Here is a 19,640-nt window from a genome sequence, read left to right on the forward strand (position 1 = left end):
ATTGAACCCAGGGCCTCATGTATACGAGGCAAACACTCTTGCCACTAGGCCATATCCCCAGCCCCTGGAGAAAGTCTTAATACTTTTTTCAATTGGTAATTCACTAAATCCTAGGTATCCATCCCTAAATGTTGGCAATAACAGTAAAAACTTAAATCTCTTTGATGTAGCCTTTAGTTTTCTAAACTCAGCTCAATTCCTTAAGTAGTCTCTAGCCTTCTTCCTTTACAATCTTTATGCTCTACTTATATCTTTTACCATTTTATTTACGACCCCATTGCTCTTTAATCTTTAAAGACTATTAGACAAGTCTGCTATACAAAGGGATTCCATGTGTATTTGTCAATGGAGTTACCTAGTTTTAATTACAGTAAGTACTACTGTGCAATCACTTCTCACACTTGCCCCTCTATTATTTTTCTAGTGCCATATTCTTGTCTAAAAACATAATTAACACCTTTTCCTAGAAAGTATCTATCTGCTGATAAAGGGAAAATAAAGGAGAAGAAAACACTGTATAGGAGAAGGAATACTGTACTACCAAAGAATTTTTAAGAGACCAGGAAACCTATTAACAGACAAAAAAAGTATTAAAACTTCCTGCAAATGTCTTTGTTTAGAAGAGCTATTTTAGTAAGTTATTAAAAAGATTTAAAACATTCTCTAGTGGTGCTGTGGCTCAAAGTGGTAGAGCACTAGCCTTGAGAAAAAGAGCTCAGGAACAACACCTAGGCCCTGAGTTTAAGCCCCATGACAAAAACAAAATTCCCTGGTTTAACTTAAAGAAAAAAGCGCCTTTAAATTTTTCTTAAAACAGTATTTTAACAAGACTATAGTAAAAACGCATTATTATTATGCTTATCAGATCACAGACTTTAGGGAAAGATGTCTAGACTGTCGTGATAAAATGGAGTATATTCCCTAACTATAATATATAAACATAAATCATTTATCATCCTACTTAAGTTCCTACTTAAGAACTTATTTGATACATTTTTTTGTATTGTGTCATAGTGGGAAAAGTATGTAGATAGGAGTGACAGAATACTGGCCTCTGCCATTTCTATTAACTAGGATCTAAATAAGACTAGCATGTCAGTCAAATTTACTACAAATCATAGCATGATTTCTACTTAGTAACTGATAGTTTATAAAATGTTTTTCAATTGTTTTCTTCTTCAGTAACAGATCAATTTAGCCACCTTTAAGAAACAAAATAGCTAAGGGCATAACTGTAGAGAGCTGCAGTACCAGGTCTGAATCCAGACTTCTCAACTTATTGACAAAGTTCTCTACTTACTTTTTATTAATTTATTTATTGTCAAAGTGATATACAGAGGGGTTACAGTTTCATACATAAGACAGTGAGTACATTTCTTGTCGAACTTGTTACCTCCTCCCTCATCTTTTGTTTTTTATATACTGAAGATAACAGTATACTATATACAGTATACTGAACAGTATACTGAAGATGTATGTAACAGTATATAACAGTATACTGAAGATAACAGTATATAACAGTATACTGAAGATAACATCAAAGAGCTGCCATGAAAACTGAACAAGGTTAGTAGATGAAAGTTGCTTAGGATACTGTTTCATGCAGTAATATTTAATAAAACAAGTAACATTATATGAATGATCAAGATTTCTTGTAGTATATGTGTGCCAAAGTTTACAATTATGCAATCCCCATTCTCATTTTAGAAAAAAAGTACAAAGCATCCTATGGTAAAATGGCTGTAAATTGGTATACCTGGGCAGTTTCTACTTTCAATTTGTCAATATTGAGGGTGTTTCTCTGCAGTCCACTGGAAGCCAATGACAGAAGTTGCTTCAGGGCTTTAATATCTTCCTGGACTTTAAGCATTGCTTTTGAAGACATTCTACTAATTTCTTCTTGGACCTGTTTTTGTTCCTTCACAAATTTCCTAAAATAGTAAACAAAACTGAACTTAAGTGTACTAAGAAATGGAAACTAAAAATCTACCTATAATTCACATACTTTATAATAGAATGGCAGTTAAGTAATCCCTATTTTTCTGATTTTTAAAGGCAATAAATTGTAACTGAAGAAAAATGTAGAGGATGAGATGCTTCCCCTAAAGTAGATTCCAGAATTCTTCCAATAGTAATTATCTAATTCCATGTCATACTCACTGGAGATTTTCCACATCCTGACAGATGACAGGAGGGAGGTTTTCATCTTTCAGCGCTTTACTATCCCTAAGAAAGAAGTAATAGATGCATAAAAACAACCAGACTTAAAAAGCTGAAGGCGAGTTTTCTCAAGAGCACGTGTTAAAATATAAGAAACTATAGCAATGTTTTCCATTTGTACTTTCTTTAGGTGATTTCAAAACTTCTCTATAAAAGAAAAAAAACATAATTCCTAGCTTGTTAAGTAATTTTAGCAATTTGACACTAAGATTTCTTACCCAAGATGACTTGGCGTGTTATATGTACATTTGAAAACACTTAACATTAAATGGCTAACACCAGAAAATACTACAGATTGAATGTGACGTTGAATGAAGTTTGTTCTGGCTGAAGGATTCTACAAGGATTCTATAACTGGTATTTTTATTCAATTTGAAAATATTAAAAGCATTAATTAAGTTCAATGAATTTCTACAAAACTCATAAAAGAGGGGCTGGGGATATGGCCTAGTGGCAAGAGTTTTGCCTCGTATACATGAGGCCCTGGGTTTAATTCCTCAGCACCACATATATACAGAAAACGGCCAGAAGTGGCGCTGTGGCTCAAGTGGCAGAGTGCTAGCATTGAGCAAAAAGAAGCCAGGGACAGTGCTCAGGCCCTGAGTCCAAGCCCCAGGACTGGCCAAAAAAAAAAAAAACTCATAAAAGAGGCCAAAATTACTTCATTATTTTTAACTTCACTTTGTTCTCTAACATGCAATTTAAATGGATACAATTTAAATGGATAACAAGGGAATCAGAAATGATTAATGAAGTCAGAAACAACTAAACTCAGCTAACTATAATGGAATTAGAAGTTAGATTTCATAACCCTAGAGTTTAGTCTCTTAGATTCCTCATTTTATCTTAAAAGTTTGGATCAGGAAAGCTCAATTTATAAATTTTATAATAGCATTTCAAACTGAAAAAAAAAATCAGAACTGGAAAAACTTCTGGCCCCAAATATTTTGTATAAGGGATATTCAACCAATCTCTCTACTACCCTTAATAACAAGCTAAAATATACAAAAGTAATAGGAATTAGATGAGAAAATATAATTAGCAATAAAAATAGTCATGATAACTGGTGATAAAAACAATCTTCATACATGTATGAAGCTACTGTCATGTGTGGCAGTTTACACGTAAAAAAGATGCAGAAAGGCTGGATGTGGTAGTGAGCATCTGTAATCTCAGCTACCAGGGGAGGCAAAGATAAGAAAGGGTTAAAGTTTGAGGCCAGCTTGGAGAATGGAGGGTAAGGAGGTTAAATTAGCCTCTTTTCAACAAACAAGCCAGTATGGTTGCGTGTGCTGGAACCTCAGTCAGCTATGTAAGGGAACTGTGGTCCAAGGCCGGTTCAGACAAAAGTTTTGAGACCTTATCTCAAAAACAAAAGAGAAAACGACTAACAAAGTGGATAGGATGTGTGACTGACTTAAGGGGTAAAGTGTCTGCCTAGCAGAGGGTAAGTCTCGAAATTCAAACCCCAGTGCCCCAAACACACACACTCGCCCCCCAGGGGTGTAGATACAATTCTTCAGTAGTACAGCTCATTCTCCCCACATAACAGACCAAAAAACAAAATGAAACACACAGACACAAAAAACATGCTTGTGCTTATTTGTTTTATTTGGGGAAATGTCAGCTACTACCTTTTTATAAAGAAATAGTTTTTAACTTCCTTAATGACTAAAAGTAAGAATTTGTAATTTTATAATCTTTCAATAAAATAACTTAATCACTTTACTTTTGACAAACACTAACTTACAATTTTTTTTTCTTCTAAACATCTGGTTCTATTTAGTTCCAACTATAGCTTCTAATACAATTAACAAAGTAAAACTCTTAAATATCTTAAAAGTTAAAAATATACACTTACTCTGGTCTTGTTCCTGTTTTATCACCTAGAAAATTCAAGATGTGAGAATAGGTAACAATGCAATTCAAATGTTTTACATTAACACAAATTGATATAAACTAAAGTGTTTCTTAGCTTGCTTGTTAAAATATATAGCAATGGAATGCATTTGGAAGAACACTGAATTACTACTGAGACATGTATCCATAAACAGACATGTTATATGCCTGACCTGAATCTATTTCTTTCAAATTTTTCTGGGGCTGGGAATGTGGCTTAGTGGTAGAGTGCTAGTGTAGCATACATGAAGCCCTGGGTTCGATTCCTCAGTACCACATAAATAGAAAAGGTTGAGTAGCACTGTGACTCAAGTGGTAAGAGTGCTAGCCTTGAGCAAAAGAAGCTCAGGGACAGTGGCCAGGCCCCAGAACTGGCAAAAAAAATTATTTTAGCTATTTTCCACAAAACGTCCTGTATGCACAGTTATGTCCTGACTACTAGTATAACTTATCTAACACTTTTTTATTGGATACTTTTCTGATCACCCAAACTTCTCCAGTCTAGTAACTCCTTAATGTAATCTTGTGTATTTATTCTACCTATTACTGATGCTCAAGTCAAGTTTAGGTTCACTAAGACAGCAAGATGATGAGGACAGGAACAGAGAGGGAAAATTAACTCTGCATTTCTCTTACTTCTATAGTCCTTTCTAGAGTAAAACAAACCAAATCAACACCTAATTGAGTTACTGACACTGACACTGCTTCTGTTATGTAAGATGGACTACAAAATCTGTGGATCATGGTTCCAATTTAAAAGTATATTAATATACTCCTTAGGTAACTGCATAAGATGATCATCACACAGATATACACCTAAAATGCTTGGTCCAATTTGTAAAATACTAATGATAATAGAAACTTATATAAAACTATCTTACTGAATATTTAGAGATTTCATACACAGGAAATCTGAATTGCTTGGAAGTTTCCTAAAAGCACTAGTAGGTAAAACTATAATAACATTACTTACTCTTTTTATCTGAGGAGCTACTAAAATCTATACCACCAAGGCCTTCATTGCCCGTAGTTGAAGTGGCTGCCGGAGCTCCCAAAGTCAGGCTTAAAGCATTCTGTCCAAGACCTGAAAATAACCTAAGCGTCATTAACCAATTTCACAGAAATAAAGACTTTATAAGAACTCTTTGATAAGCATAAACATTCATTTTTGTTACTTTTTAAAATTTTTTCTTCAAATGCAGCTTCAGAAAACAAAACAACAACAAAACCTCACTACTTATACTGGCATTAGCTATAACCAATTCAATGCATCTATAGAATCCTGAACATTAAGACAAATTTCCTAACAAGCATGAAATGAAAACTCAAATTGAGATTCAAAACATTAATTCCATGTTTAATACTAAATAGACTAATACACTGGCTTTCTACCTAATGACTAGTGAAATTACCTTATATCTGTGTTTTAAAATACTAGCTTCAAAGCATGTTAATACATTTACCTGGCTAGAGTTCCAACCCAGCATTCCTCCCTAACCTCCAATTCCCAAGATTATTACACTGACATTTATTTTTTAAAGAGCAAACAAACAAAAAAACAAGTTTCAAGTGGGGCACTGATGGCTCAATACTGTAATCCTGGCAATTTAGGAGACTGAGATCTGAGAACTGCTATTCAAAGCCAGCCTGGCAGGAAACTCCACTGAGACACTTATCTCCAATTAAACACCAAAAAATGCCAAAGGTGTAACTGTGATTCAAATGACAGTGTTACCCTTGGGCATAAAAGCTTAGGGACAGTGCATATAATCTGGCACAAAAAAATATTCCTCTGGAACTTCTGCAAGTCCTTAAATAGGCTCTCATTTCCTTACCTAATCAGCCAGTATGGAGAAATATGACTAAGACATCCAATCATGTATGAAAAACACTATAGTTCATTTTTTATGTTAAAAGGAAAACAAGCCTCCTACCTACTCGGCAGACAGAGATCTGATAAGTGAAGCTCAAAGCCAGCCTCAGCAGTCAAGTCCCTGAAACTCTGATCTCCAATAAATTAGCAAAAAGCCAGAAGTAGAGCTGGGGCTCAAGTGGTAAAGAATCAGCCAGCCTCAAGTGAAAAAGCTAAGGGACAGGGCCCAAGCCCCAAGTTCAAGCTCCAAGTACTAGCACAAACAAACAAAGATTAAAGAGAAGTGTTCTGTACACCAAATAATAAAGTAAATTTTTTTTTTGGCCAGTCCTGGGCCTTGGACTCAGGGCCTGAGCACCATCCCTGGCTTCTTCCCGCTCAAGGCTAGCACTCTGTCACCTGAGCCACAGCACCCCTTCTGGCCATTTTCCATATATGTGGTGCTGGGGAATCGAACCGAGAGCTTCATGTGTAGGAGGTAAGCACTCTTGCCACTAGGCCATATTCCCAGCCCTAATAAAGTAAATTTAAATATAAATGTTGACTATTGTGGAGAATAAATTCTATTAATTACCTGATGTTGCTGTGTTTGCACTCTGGAAAAGTGAACCTCCCAAACCTGCTAAGGTTCCCCCTAAAGAAAGGCCAGTTGATGCAGTTGTTGTTGTTGCTGCTGTTCCTCCCAAATTATTTAAAGTAAATCCTGTGGATGCTGTAAAAAATAAGATACTAAGCCTTCAAGTAGAAGTAGTACTTAGGACCACTACAGAAAAACACAAGTACATTAAAAAACAAACAAACAACTGATTTCCATTACAAAAATGTCTCTCTAGGAAAAGAACCTGTTGAAGATGAGCATATATGCTTGAATAAGGGGGAATAATAGCGTAGTAAAATAAGCTAGGCACCAGTGGCTCATACCTGTCATCTTAGCAATTCAGGAGGCTAAGATCCAAAGATTGAGGTTTAAAATCAGCTGGGACAGTAAAGTCCATGTGACTCCAACGGACTACCATAAAAACCAGAAGTAGAGTTATGACTCAAGTGGTAAAGTGCTAGCTTTGAGCAAAAAAGGTCAGGTCTACCGCCCAGACCCTGAGTTCAAGCCCTAGGACCAGCACACATAAAAAATAAAAAACAAAGGTAAAGAAGCAGTAGTAGCTTTAAATCAAAATTCAATGTTAGCAGTAAGAATGTTAGCATGGCACCAGGAAACTGATTCCAGACAGCAATAATGAGCATTCAAACCAGCTACAAGTTTACCTTCAAAATCAGATGAATCAAATTAAATTAAATGAGGGGCAAGGATGAGGAGATCATAGTTAAAGGACAGTCTGAGAAGAAAAGTTCATGCAACCCCACCTCAACCACTGGCTGGATGTGATGGTATATGCCTGTTATCCTAGCTACAGGGGAAGGACGTATAATAGCTGGGCATGGTGGTGAGCACCTGCTATCCCTGACAACCAGGAAGCACAAAAAGAACTCTACCTCACACTGGCTCCACATGCCTCCTCTTTAACCCTCTCCCATGCATTGCTCAGTAACTAAAGAACATATATTCAAGATAGCCCCTGCTGCTTCAATCCCCAGTGCTATGTTCTCTAATCAACCAACCAAACTATTAACCATTAAACTTAATTTGTTCCCATTCTACTTTACCTGCTGGAGTTGATGTCAGAGCAGATGAAAGAGTAAGACCACTGGCTGAGGTAGAAGTAATAGGCAGAGCAAAGGGTGTGGCAGATGCTGCAGGTTTATTGAACCCTAGACTGAAGCCTGTTGTGGTTGTAGATGTAGTGGCGGCAGTTCCTGTTTAAAAAAAAAAAAAAAGACCATTTTACCTTTAACATACAGGTATTACACTTGTTTCAGACAGGATCTCTAGAAGTCAATGACCCTTTATGTCAACCCTTTATAGGTATAAAGTTGACATCAAATCATGATGAATATAGAGAAGACGGCACTTTAGGTTAAGAAAAGCAAAATCAAACCCAGTCAATATTAATGCTGATCAATTTCAATTCCACATCTAGATTTACCTACAGCAGTGTTTATCCTCCTTCCTTCCCTTTATTTCCAGAAGAAAAACAGCTTCCCTTGTCTAAGAATACAGAACTAGTCTCTATTGAAAATCTTCCTATTTTTAGCTCCTGTCTTTACCAGCAACCAGCTCTCTTCCTGTTCCTCCTGGCACTATTCACTTTCAGTGCTCTTTTATAAATTTCCTTTCTTAAATCCTACTCCCCAGGGTTGTGCTGTAGCTTTCCCCCTGACCTCACCTACTTTGGTCACTCATATACAGACACCTAAGTCAACTGCATCCACCTGAATCCTAATTAGCCAGTTCTACCATGGTATCTCCTCTCATCTTCCCACAAAACCAACAAACAAGCACAAAAACACCAATCTAACCTTCCCCACTCCCACATCTGCCAATTCAATTGCTTAAGCCAGAAAGCACAAGTTTCTTTGACATCCCTTCCTTCTACTGCATTTCAACTAGTTCTACTTCAGAAATAACCTTAATACAAGTAACCTCCAAATCCTAATATGATTTCTGTTTCAAAAACTATTATAAGAACTACTTAATCAATTATTTCAGAATAACAACTACATTCTGCCGGTTCTGTCCAGTTTAATGTTTCCAGTAGCTCTAATCTTTGAAAGATCTAGCATACAGCTGTCCCTTCTTATCCAGTCCCAGCCTCTTCTTCAAAGCTCAGTTCTAACAATACTACTTCTGAATCCTAAAGCTCCAGGAATAAAGTAATTTTTATATTCCCCTGGATTATTTTAGTTAAGAAAATACTTGTCAACTGCTCTGGAATGTTACCTGCTGCCAAAATAAACTTATTCTCTTCGTTCCATTGTGTCTTTCCTACATTGATTAGAAGTTTATCAAAACGCATAAGAACATGTTAATATATCTGCCTATTCCCCTCATTTCACAAGAGAGGATTGCTTTTGATACTGCACTTAACCATTTCTAATGTCATCATTACCATCAGTAACATCAACACCACTGCAAATACAAGCTAATATTGAATGTTCAAGCCATATTGTTAAGCTATAATTAGGAAACAGTAACAACTCAAAATATTTAAGGGAAAAGAAGCATGAATGACTTGTAAAATTCACTGAGAGAAAAGAAGTCATAAGCTATGCTTTTCGTTTGCTCTGCTCATAAATGGAAGTTTCTGCCAAAACAGTGTTTCAAAATCATTACAGATGAATTTTTTAACAACAGAAAACAAAGATCCACTGCTTGTTCTTTAGCCAATCTTGTCCAAAATGTTGGAAACAAAAGAAATGTGTTTTTCTGCTGCTAACAGGTAAGTGGCATCCAAGTGAACAGAGTTTAATCTCAGTTTAAGAGCCTTTCAAAAATAACTTCTTTCACTGACACTGATAGCTCACACCTGTAACACTAGCTACTTAGGAGGCTGAGATCTGGGGATCATGGTTCAAAGCCAGCCCAGGTAGTAAAGTCCAGGAGACTCTTATCTCCAATTAATCCCCAGAAAACTGGAAATGGAGCTGTGGTTCAAAATGGTAGAATGCAAGCCTTGAGCAAAAGAGTTATAGGAAAGCATCCAAGCCCTGAGTTTAAGCCCCACAACTAACCCCTCCCCCCCAAAACAACACTTCTTTCTTTCCTTTCTATTGTCTATCACTATTGGTTGTTTTTTTTTTTTTTTTGTTGGGCCTGGGGCTTGGAACTCTGGGCCTAGGTGCTGTCCCTGAGCTCTTCAGCTCAAGGCTAGCACTCTACCACTTGAGCCACAGTGCCACTTCTGGCTTTCTGGTGATTAATTGGAGATAAGAGTCTCAGGGACCTTCCTGCCCAGGCTGGCTTTGAATGGCAACCCAGCGATCCTCAGATCTCAGCCTCCAGAGTAGCTAGGATTATAGGTGTGAGCCACTAGCACACAGCAAATGCCTTTTTTTTTTTTTTTTTTTTGCTCAGTGGTGGGGTTTGAACGCTGGGCCTGAGCTCTTCAGCTTAAGGCTAGCGCTCTACTGCTTGAGCCACAATTCCATCTCCTGTCACTATTCATTGCCATCCAGATTGACACTCTAGGTATTCATATTCCTTTATGCATACCACTACAAAAATCACTGCATTATGATTGTGAGCAGAAACAAAACCTAAATTTTTTAGAGTATCACCTAATAATTAATGTTTATTAGTGCTAGAGATAAAACCCAGCACCTTGTATACGTTAAGGCAAGTGGTCTATCAGTGAACTACATAATCAATCTTACAATATCATTTTACTGGTAACAAAAAGTTTTGCCCCTAGATATTATATGATTGATTAATATCTCACAACCCATTGCTATTTGTAAAGATATATAACTAGGGCATAATTCTAAGACTTCAAACAGATTTGGTGCTTTTTCCTCTCAAGAGCCCAATGACTGAAAAAGTATCATGAAATATGTGGAAACATTAAAAAACATTAAAAAATATTTCTGGGGGCTGGGAATATGGCCTAGTGTCAAGAGTGCTTGCCTCATATACATGAAGCCCTGGGTTCAATTCCTCAGCACCACATATATAGAAAAAGGCCCGAAGTGCTTCAAGATAGACTCGGAGCCAAAGATGGACTTCTCAGTGCAGAAGAAATTGTACCTTTAGACAAAGCACAACCTCGTTCCCCTTAAGAGAGGAAGATGGGTTTTATGGTGCATGGGACAAGAAAATTTTGTGTTCTGTCTTGCTCCAAATAATGAACTACGCCAAATAAAAATTATAAAAGAAAAAAAAAAAAGGCCAGAAGTGGCACTGTGGCTCAAGTGGCAGAGTGCTAGCCTTGAGCAAAAAGAAGCCAGGGACAGTGCTCAGGCCCTGAGTTCAAGCCCCAGGACTGGCAAAAAAAAAAAAAAAAAGTCAGTACTGGAATCTATACTCAGTTTTTTACAGACTGTCTTCTATATTCCAATTTTTTGAGATATTAGGGGGAAAAAGAGAACAATGACTCAACTCATTTAAGTTATGAGAAAAACTTGCTATAATACAAGCTTAAATCATTTTAATTCATTATAGCTAAAGGTATCTTCAACTGCTTCAGAGTCTTCCTTCTATTAGAGTAGATCGCAACCACTGACTCTGCCTATCACTCACTCTTCTATTCAAATCCAAGGACTCTTTTTATCTTATTACTTACTTTTAGTTACTAACAATCTCTTAAAGAGGGACACTATGGATACTGAAGAAGAACCCTCCCAAATCCCCTTCTCACCTGTACTTGTGCCTCCTAGAGTGAAACCAGTGGCAGGCTTGCTTCCAAAGAGGCCAGTTCCAAAACCAGTGGAAGGAGCAGATGTAGTTGCTGGAGTTGTAGTGCTTCCAGGAAGAGTTCCAAAACTGAGCCCCACGGAAGGGTTGCTTGTTTATAAAGAAAGAAAAACAGTCTACTAAAGCCAATGTTTCTTCAGAAAAATAAAACTTAACTCTAGTTATTCTTCTTTCAAATCATATATCCAATACATGTAAAATCTAAAAGAAACTAACAAATTTACCTTGAACCATTAAGTTTAAAGAGCTTTGTTTTCCCTAATAATAAATTCAAATGTAACATTAATCCTAAAAATTACAATTCCAAAATGGGTACCTATGAGTTAACACCTGTAATCCCAGCTGCTAAGAAGGCTGGAGGACTGTGGTTCAAAGCCAACCCATGAAGAAAGGTCCACAAGAGTCCAATTCCAGTTAACCAGTAACATGATGGACTGCAGTGAAGATGTGACTCAAATGGTAGAGGAGCAAGTGATAGAGAAAGCCAAGGGAGAGGGCAAGGCTGAGTTCAAGCCCTGGTACCAATAATTTTTTTTAATGTACAATACAAGGCTTCAAAATAACAAAAACAAAACAAAGTCTACTGCAATCTGGGTTTCAGATCTCAGTAGTCACAAGCAAGGCCCACATATTCTGACTTCATCAGGTTTTGTTTGAAATGTAGCACATTTTAAAATTGGTATAGGAAATCATATGGATATAGACTCTCTTCCTTCAGATTCACCTACAATTCATGTTTCTACGTTCAGTTGTTCCTTAGCTACTCATATAAAAAGGCATGCCCACAAATGGTTAAGTTATTCTAAGCTGTCTTTGCTACCATTTCTCTTGTTCTACTACTATACTCATGGGCATAGTATCTTGCCACTAAAAATGAAAAATTGGGGCAGAGTGGGTAAATGCAGTGCATCATTCCCCCATCATGATTGTGTTCACCTGCAGAACCTCTCTTTAGAGAGCTTTTGAAAGGTAAGAACTGCAGCTGGTAAAAATAAATGTCTGTGAATAAAGTTCAAAAATGTTTTCGTTCTTCTTACCAATCCTCAGAAGAAGCTAGAATTGGCTGTTTACAAATAGAGGAGAACAAATTGTGAAAATAAGCAAAATGTTGCATAATTTGATACTTTAAAAACTATGCAGGAGGCTGGTTTTGGTGACTCAGGCATATAATCTCAGCTACTCTAGAGGTGAGATTGGGAAGATTGTGGTTTGAGACCAATCTGGGCAAAAAGCTATTGGAATTCCACGCCAACAAACAAGCTGGGAGCGGTAGCATACACCTGTAATGTCAAGTATGTATGTGGGAAGCATAGGCAGGCTGGCCTCAGGTAAAAGTGAGAAGCACAAATATGAATAAAATAACTAAAACCAAAAAGAGTTATGGGACATGGCTCAAGTGAAAACCCCTGACTTCAAACCCCAATACTACCACCACCAAAAGAAGACAGAAAAACAAAAAAGGATTAAGGCAAGTTAGCAATTTCCTAACTACATGCGTAACACAATGAAATATCTGGTTTATCATATATTTCACTTTTATAACTTTCTTTTCTTAACCTCCTATAAAGATATATCATACCAAGTATGAGGTACATATCTATAATTCCAGCTATTGGGACTCTGAAGCAGGACAATCTTAAATTCAAGGCCAGGACTGAAGGTGCACAGCTCAGTGGTAGAAGGCTAACCTAGCCTGCAATCACCAGTAATTAAAAAAAAAAAGACCATCACAAGAGAATCCAATGACATGTTAAAAAAATCTTGAAAGTCTGTGGAACTTTCAAGGTACCATGCTGAGTCCCAACACCAGGTATCCTATTTGTTGACAACTATGTGCTAGCTATTACTTAACTATTTCTTCCTTCCCTTCCCTTTTTGATGCAGGTACTGGGGCTTGAACTCAGGGGCTCAACCTCTTGCTGGGTTTTTTCACTTACAGTAGATGGTACACCACTTCAGACACAGCTCCAATTCTGGCTTTTTTCTGGCTAATTGGAGATAAGAGTTTTATAAATTTGTCTGGCTCTGAACTGCAATCCTCAGCTCTCTGCCTCCTGAGAAGTTAGGATTATAAGCCTAAACCACCAGTACCTGGCTTATTTAACTTTCTTTAATCTTTATTGCTTCATCTTTAATTAATTTATTTATTTCTTTATTTTTGCCAGTCCTGTGGCTTGAACTCAGGGCCTGGGCACTGTCCCTGGCTTCTTTTTGCTCAAGGCTACCACTCTGCCACTTGAGCCAAAGTGCCACCTCTGGCTTTTTCTATATATGTGGTGCTGAGGAATCGAACCCAGGGCTTCATGTATATGAGGCGAGCACTTTTACCACTAGGCCATATTCCTAGCCCCTTTCTTCGTCTTCAAAATTGGCATGATTCTATCCACTCAGCAGGGTTTTAAAATAAAGGTTAAGAAATTATGCAAGGAAAATAAGTGTTGTTACTAAGCCAAAGGCTGGCTGGTAGCTCATACCTGTAATCCTACCTACTCTGGAAGCTGAAATCTGAGGATCTAAGTTCAAAGCTATCAGGGGCTGGAAAGTCCATCCATGAGACTCAGTATCTCCAATTAACCACCAAAAGCTGGGAGTGGAGCTGTGGTTCAAGTGGCAGAGTGCTAGCTTTGAACACAAAAAGCTAAGTGATAGTGCCCAAGCCCTGAGTTCAAGCCCCAGGACCAGCATACACACACAATCAAATTAGTGTTGTTACTAGTACTATCATTAGAAATACCTGTAACTTCAAAACTCATTATGTACAAAACCATAAACCCAAAATCAAAGAGTACTAAGATGACTTAAAATAGTTCCTACTCAACGAACTTGCACAAGAGAAACTTTCTGTAGCAAAGAAATTTACTTAAAAACAAAAGCTACCCTACATCTGACCAATTACTGATGGGCTCCAGTGTTCTCTATCAAGGACTTCATAAGATTAAGTTGTAGAACACAGTGCACACCATCAAGTTAGAAATGACATTTGAACTTCCCAACCTGCCTCCGTTGTGGTTTTGGAATATGACGCTAAATATTGGACATAACTGAACAGCTCATAATTGAGCAGTAAATAATATTACTGTGTACCTTGTCTAGAGGTAGGAACTGCAAGTAGATAGAGATAACTCAACCCCAATGACCTAAGAGAACAAATCACCAGGTAGCACCAAAAACAGTCCAGGCCTCCCAACCAGCACCATAGTGGACACATTACTTTCTTTTCATTACTTTATTCAGCCCTTCTTATATCTAGGTACATTATTGGTCTCAGTAACTCATTCACTCAAATGTCTTCATTAATAACCAGTGTGTTTCTATATACCAGACACTATACAAGAGATTGAGGATGGAGTAGTAAATAACTCCTAAGTTTCCACACAGTGAAAAACACAGATATTAACCATTCATTCATTCACAAGCATGTATAGATCTCCAGGCTCTGTGTACTGGAATAATAAGCAGTATGAAAAGGTCTCTACCATTGGGCTGGGATGTAGCTCAGTGGCAAAGCGCTTGCCTAGCAAGTGCAACGTCCTGGGTTCGATCCCCAGTACCAAAAAAGAAAACACACACACACACACACACAAAAATAGTTTAAAAAAAAAGGTCTCTACCATTGTGAAAATTATTGCTACACTTGGGGTCAAGGAAACAATAATCTTAATAAACTAATTATAACTATGTTTACAACTAAGTGATCATTATAATACAAGCAATTAGAACTAAGTGATTTAATATAAGGCACTAGAATGAAAATCTCAGACTAACAAGCTGGTCAGAAAATGCCTCTGATGAAGACTATTTGAGTCTTCAAAAGGTAGGTGTTAGTTAGGTATAGGGAGGAAGAGGTATGTGTGGGGAGGGGACTGCCTTAAAAGTGGGAAGCTTCCCCCTGAGAAACTCAGAAAAGGACATGTTCCTTGGGCAATACTCGTCAAATTAAGATCAGAACCATCAGAGAAGTATAAAGTTAATCTATAAGGTCACAGCAGCATTTTCAATGAAATGGAATAGCATAGAAAATTACAAAGTGCATCTCATAAAGGATAAATGTCTTTCCTTGAAATTTTTATTTGTGCGAATGAACTGGATGATAACATAAATGTTTAGTTTTGGTTTTTTTTTTTTAAATAGTGGATATACATCACTAAAATGAGAAGATGGGCCCCAAATAGAATTCCAGATTACACTGGTCTTGAAGACCATGGGAAGATCTTTCTCTTTCTTTTTTTTTTTTTTTTTGGCCAGTCCTGGGCCTTGGACTCAGGGCCTGAGCACTGTCCCTGGCTTCTTCCCGCTCAAGGCTAGCACTCCGCCACTTGAGCCACAGCGCCGCTTCTGGCCGTTTTCTGTATATGTGGTGCTGGGGAATCGAACCTAGGGCCTCGTGTATCCGAGGCAGGCACTCTTGCCACTAGGCTATATCCCCAGCCCACGATCTTTCTCTTTTTGTTACTTCATTCTAAGGACAGTGGGGAAATGACTAAAGAAGAGCAGTGGAATCTTAACAATACCATCCTGGCTACAATGTGGGAGAAAGGCTGACGTAAAAGTACTTTTTTTTTTCCTCCGGGGGGGCGGGGGGAGCAATCTGGGGCTTGAACCTAAGCTGTTCAAGGCTAGTGTCCTTCCAATTGAACCACAACTCCACTTGAGGCTTTTGCTAGTTAACTGGAGATAAGAGTCTCACAGGTGTTAGTGCCTGTGCTGGCTTCACTCCTTGATCCTCAGATCTCAGCCTCCTAAGAAGCTAGGCATGAACCACCAGCATCTGGAGTAAAAGCAGATTTTAATATAGAAATTGGGATTACTCAAACAAGTTTTTACATAACACAGTAACAATGGCTGGCTGAAAAATCTGACAAGAGGATGGGGGATTGGAGTTCATTAATAGATCACTCATCTAGCATGCATGATGTCCTAGGTCCAATCCCCAGAATTACCAAGTAAGTAAATAAACTAATAACTAAAAAGGGGATGAGGTAAGGACCAAGTATAAAACCAGGAGCTGACAACTCATGCCTGTAATCTCAGCTACTTAGGAGTCTGAGATCTTAGGATCTGGTTCAAAGCCAGCCCTAAATTAACTAGCAAAAAGCTAGAAGTGAAGGTGTGGCTGTGAGTGGAGAACGCCAAGCCTCCAGGCAATGCTCAATTTAGGCCCCAATACCTGCACAAACAAAAAAAAAAACAAAAAAGAAAAACAAAACCAAGCAAAGTGTTATAATCTAAGAGAACCTAACACACAGGAATTTGTCCAAAAAGCATTTGTTGCATGAATGACAACAACCTGGAGTGAAGTACTGGCACAGGAAATTAAGACAAATGGAAACTTCAGAAGTGAAATGATCAGGGCTTATGCAGACTATGGTTTTGTTTGCAGTACTAGAGTGTGAACTCTGGGCCACAGCTTTTTCAGCTCAAGACAAGTGCTCTGCCACCTGAGCCACAGCTCCACGTCTAGCTTTTTGGTGGTTTAGAGATCTTCCAATCTCAGCCTTCTGATTAGCTAAGATTCCAGGCATGAGTCACTGGCACCTGGTTTCAACTGTGTAGTTTGTGATGCCTTTCTCCTCACTTTTTAAAACTACAGGTAATGTGGAAGCTACTTTTGCCTTTTAATTCTACAACCACATTCTTAAAAGATTGGCGCTACTAAGCCAAGTGCTGGTGGCTCATGCCTTATAATCCTACTCAGGAGGCTGAGATCTGAGGATTGCAGTTCAAAGCCAGCACAGGCAGTAAAATCCATGAGACTTTCTCTCTGATTAACCACCAGAAAATCAGAGCTGTGGCTCTAAGTGGTAGAGCGCTAGCACTGAGCAAAAGAGCGGAGGGATAGCGCCCATGCCCTGATTTCAAGCCCCACAACTGGGAGGGGGAAAAAAAAAAAAGATTGGATAGTCTCTCCTTATGGTAATTGTTTCATATTTTATGAGCCCCATTCACTTTTATCTTCAAAATTTTGAGTTCCAACCAAAGACCGTTAAGTCTTTCATTAAAATCCCTACTCATTATATTTATATACTGGACTTTCATTGGTTATATTTTTGACTAATAGGTTGATGACATAGTGCTTACATTTTGTAATTTAAGTGAAAGAATGTGAGCCACAACATTCATGCATAGTAATTACTTTACAAAATTACCAATAAATGGGGCTGGGGATATAGACTAGTGGCAAGAGTGCCTGCCTCGGATACACGAGGCCCTAGGTTCGATTCCCCAGCACCACATATACAGAAAACGGCCAGAAGTGGCGCTGTGGCTCAAGTGGCAGAGTGCTAGCCTTGAGCGGGAAGAAGCCAGGGACAGTGCTTAGGCCCTGAGTCCAAGGCCCAGGACTGGCCAAAAAAAAAAAAAATTACCAATAAATGTGATGTTACGGGGGGAAAAGGGTAGCATGTAGCACAAAGACTTGGAAAACTCAAATTTTTTTAACTGTATTGTTTGTGTGTGTGTTTTCTTTTTTGGTACTGGGGATCGAACCCAGGGCGCTTTGCCACTGAGCTACATCACAGCTCATGGAAAACTCAAATTTAAAACATCTGAAAAAGCATGGAGCTGGGAATGTGGCTTAGTGGTAGAGTGCTTGCCTAGCATGCATGAAGCTCTGGGTTTGATTCCTCAGTAACACATAATCAGAAAAAGATGGAAGTGGCACTGTGACTCAAGTGGTAGAGTGATAGCCTGGGACAAAAAGAAGCTCAGTGACAGTGCTCAGGCCCTAAATTCAAGCCCCAGGAGAGGGGGGAAAAGGGGAAAGGGGGAGGGGGGAGGAGAAGTAGGAGAGGGAGGGGGAGGGGGAGGAGGAGGAAAGGTAGGGGAGGATAGCAGAAAAAGAAAGCTTAAGGCAAACATTTGTAATCCTAGCTACTAATGAACCTGAGATCTGTAGGATCCTGATTCAAAGCCAGCCAAGAGTGAAAAAATCCAAGAGGTTCTAACAAAAAAAAGGTCTAGAGGCTAGAGCACTAGCCCTGCAATCTCTAGTGCCTGAGCTCAAATACCTGCAGCATCAAAGGGCAAACCAAACCAGAAGCCAGTGGCTCAGGCCTGTTTGTAATCCTACTCAAGAGACAGATCTGAGGATATCATTTCGAAGTCAGACAGGAAAAGTCCGTGACACTCTTATTTCCAATTAATCACCAAAGAAAGCCACAAGGGGAGTCAAGTGCTACAGCGGTAGCCTTCAGCAAAAAAAAAAGCTCAGGGGCAGCAACCCGGTCTTGAGTTCAAACCCCAGGATGGACACATGGACGGACAGACAGACACAGACACAGACACACACACACACCCCGGAATCTTAAAAAAAAAAAAAAGTACGGAATGGAATCTTAAAAAATAATGTTTTAGTCTTCTCTAATACCCACAAGGCTTATTTTCATCCATTCTATTCCTAGGTGTAAGGCCTCGGAGTGAAACCCCAAACCCTCCCCGCGGTCCTAGCTCACGGGGCATAACCGACCTGCGCCATCAGTAGGTGACTCGGACGACCCCCGCTTCCTGCTTCCACCAGGCCGCCACCAGGGCCTGGAGCTCGCTGGCGGCTCAGCACCTTCCCAAGCTCACCAAAAAGAAGCCCAGAGGTTACGAGAGAGGCCCGGGGCGCAGGCAGCCTCGCGAGGGGGAGAAAGGCCCTGGCTGCGAAAACACCAAGATTTCCTTACCTAGACGTCCCGGTGCCGAAAGAGAAACTACCACCAGTGTTGGTTCCGCCCGCGGTCAAGGTGGTTGAGCCCAGCATCCCGGACCCGAAAGAGAACCCCGTAGACATGCTCGCAGCGGTCAGCAAACAGAAAATGGCTTGGGGATGCTTCTCTCCCCCTCAGAGGCGAGGTGGGCTGGGCACCATAACTCTGGCCAGCCCTCACCCGGCAGGAATTTCAAGCTCAGACCAAAGTAAAGCAAGGCCGGAAAGGGGGGGGGGGTGCGGAATAAGCGTGCAGGAGCACGCCGGAAACGATCCCGCCGCGCGCCTGATACCCACCGGAAGTGCTCCTACCGCGCGCAGGGAACCTTGGGAGCGGAATGAGGTAAGGGGTGGGGTCGGTTTAGCGCCCAGCGCAGGCGCCCAGAAAACCTGTGACCTCCGTGCCCCTCCTGCTCTCTTAAAGGGATAGGCGCCCAGAAGTTAGAAGACACCAAGAAACTGTTTTCCTCCTTTCTAATTCTTCTCCCTTGACCCGTACTTTAGAGCTCATGAATCTCAAGTATTGCTTCTACTCCATTTCCTGTTCAAAAGGACGTGCAGCCGAGTGCTTGTGGCTCACGCCTGTAATCCTAGCTACTCAGAAGGCTGACATTTGAGGACTGAACAGAGGGGAAAGGAAAAAAAAATCTGAG

The 19,640-nt window shown here is 39.4% G+C and overlaps 1 protein-coding gene across 3 annotated transcripts in view; it reads right to left on the reverse strand.

Moving 5' to 3' along the window:
* Nup58 (nucleoporin 58) overlaps positions 1-19,277 on the reverse strand; it is a 37,293-nt gene extending 18,016 nt beyond the window's left edge. For 2 of the 3 annotated variants that reach the window (XM_048341633.1, XM_048341631.1), the window contains exons 1-8: positions 18,965-19,277; positions 11,242-11,387; positions 7,655-7,804; positions 6,567-6,704; positions 5,093-5,203; positions 4,082-4,106; positions 2,161-2,226; positions 1,757-1,931 (exon numbers count right to left, since the gene is read on the reverse strand). In XM_048341633.1, coding sequence (XP_048197590.1) covers positions 1,757-1,931; positions 2,161-2,226; positions 4,082-4,106; positions 5,093-5,203; positions 6,567-6,704; positions 7,655-7,804; positions 11,242-11,387; positions 18,965-19,071 — 918 coding nt within the window. In that variant the 5' untranslated portion in view covers positions 19,072-19,277. The remainder of the gene's footprint in view (positions 1-1,756; positions 1,932-2,160; positions 2,227-4,081; positions 4,107-5,092; positions 5,204-6,566; positions 6,705-7,654; positions 7,805-11,241; positions 11,388-18,964) is intronic. The other variant, XM_048341632.1, reaches the window with a different exon arrangement.
* Between the last annotated feature and the right edge of the window lie 363 nt (positions 19,278-19,640).

Source organism: Perognathus longimembris, chromosome 3, assembly GCF_023159225.1.
Source record: "Perognathus longimembris pacificus isolate PPM17 chromosome 3, ASM2315922v1, whole genome shotgun sequence".
Classification (NCBI taxonomy): domain Eukaryota; kingdom Metazoa; phylum Chordata; class Mammalia; order Rodentia; family Heteromyidae; genus Perognathus; species Perognathus longimembris.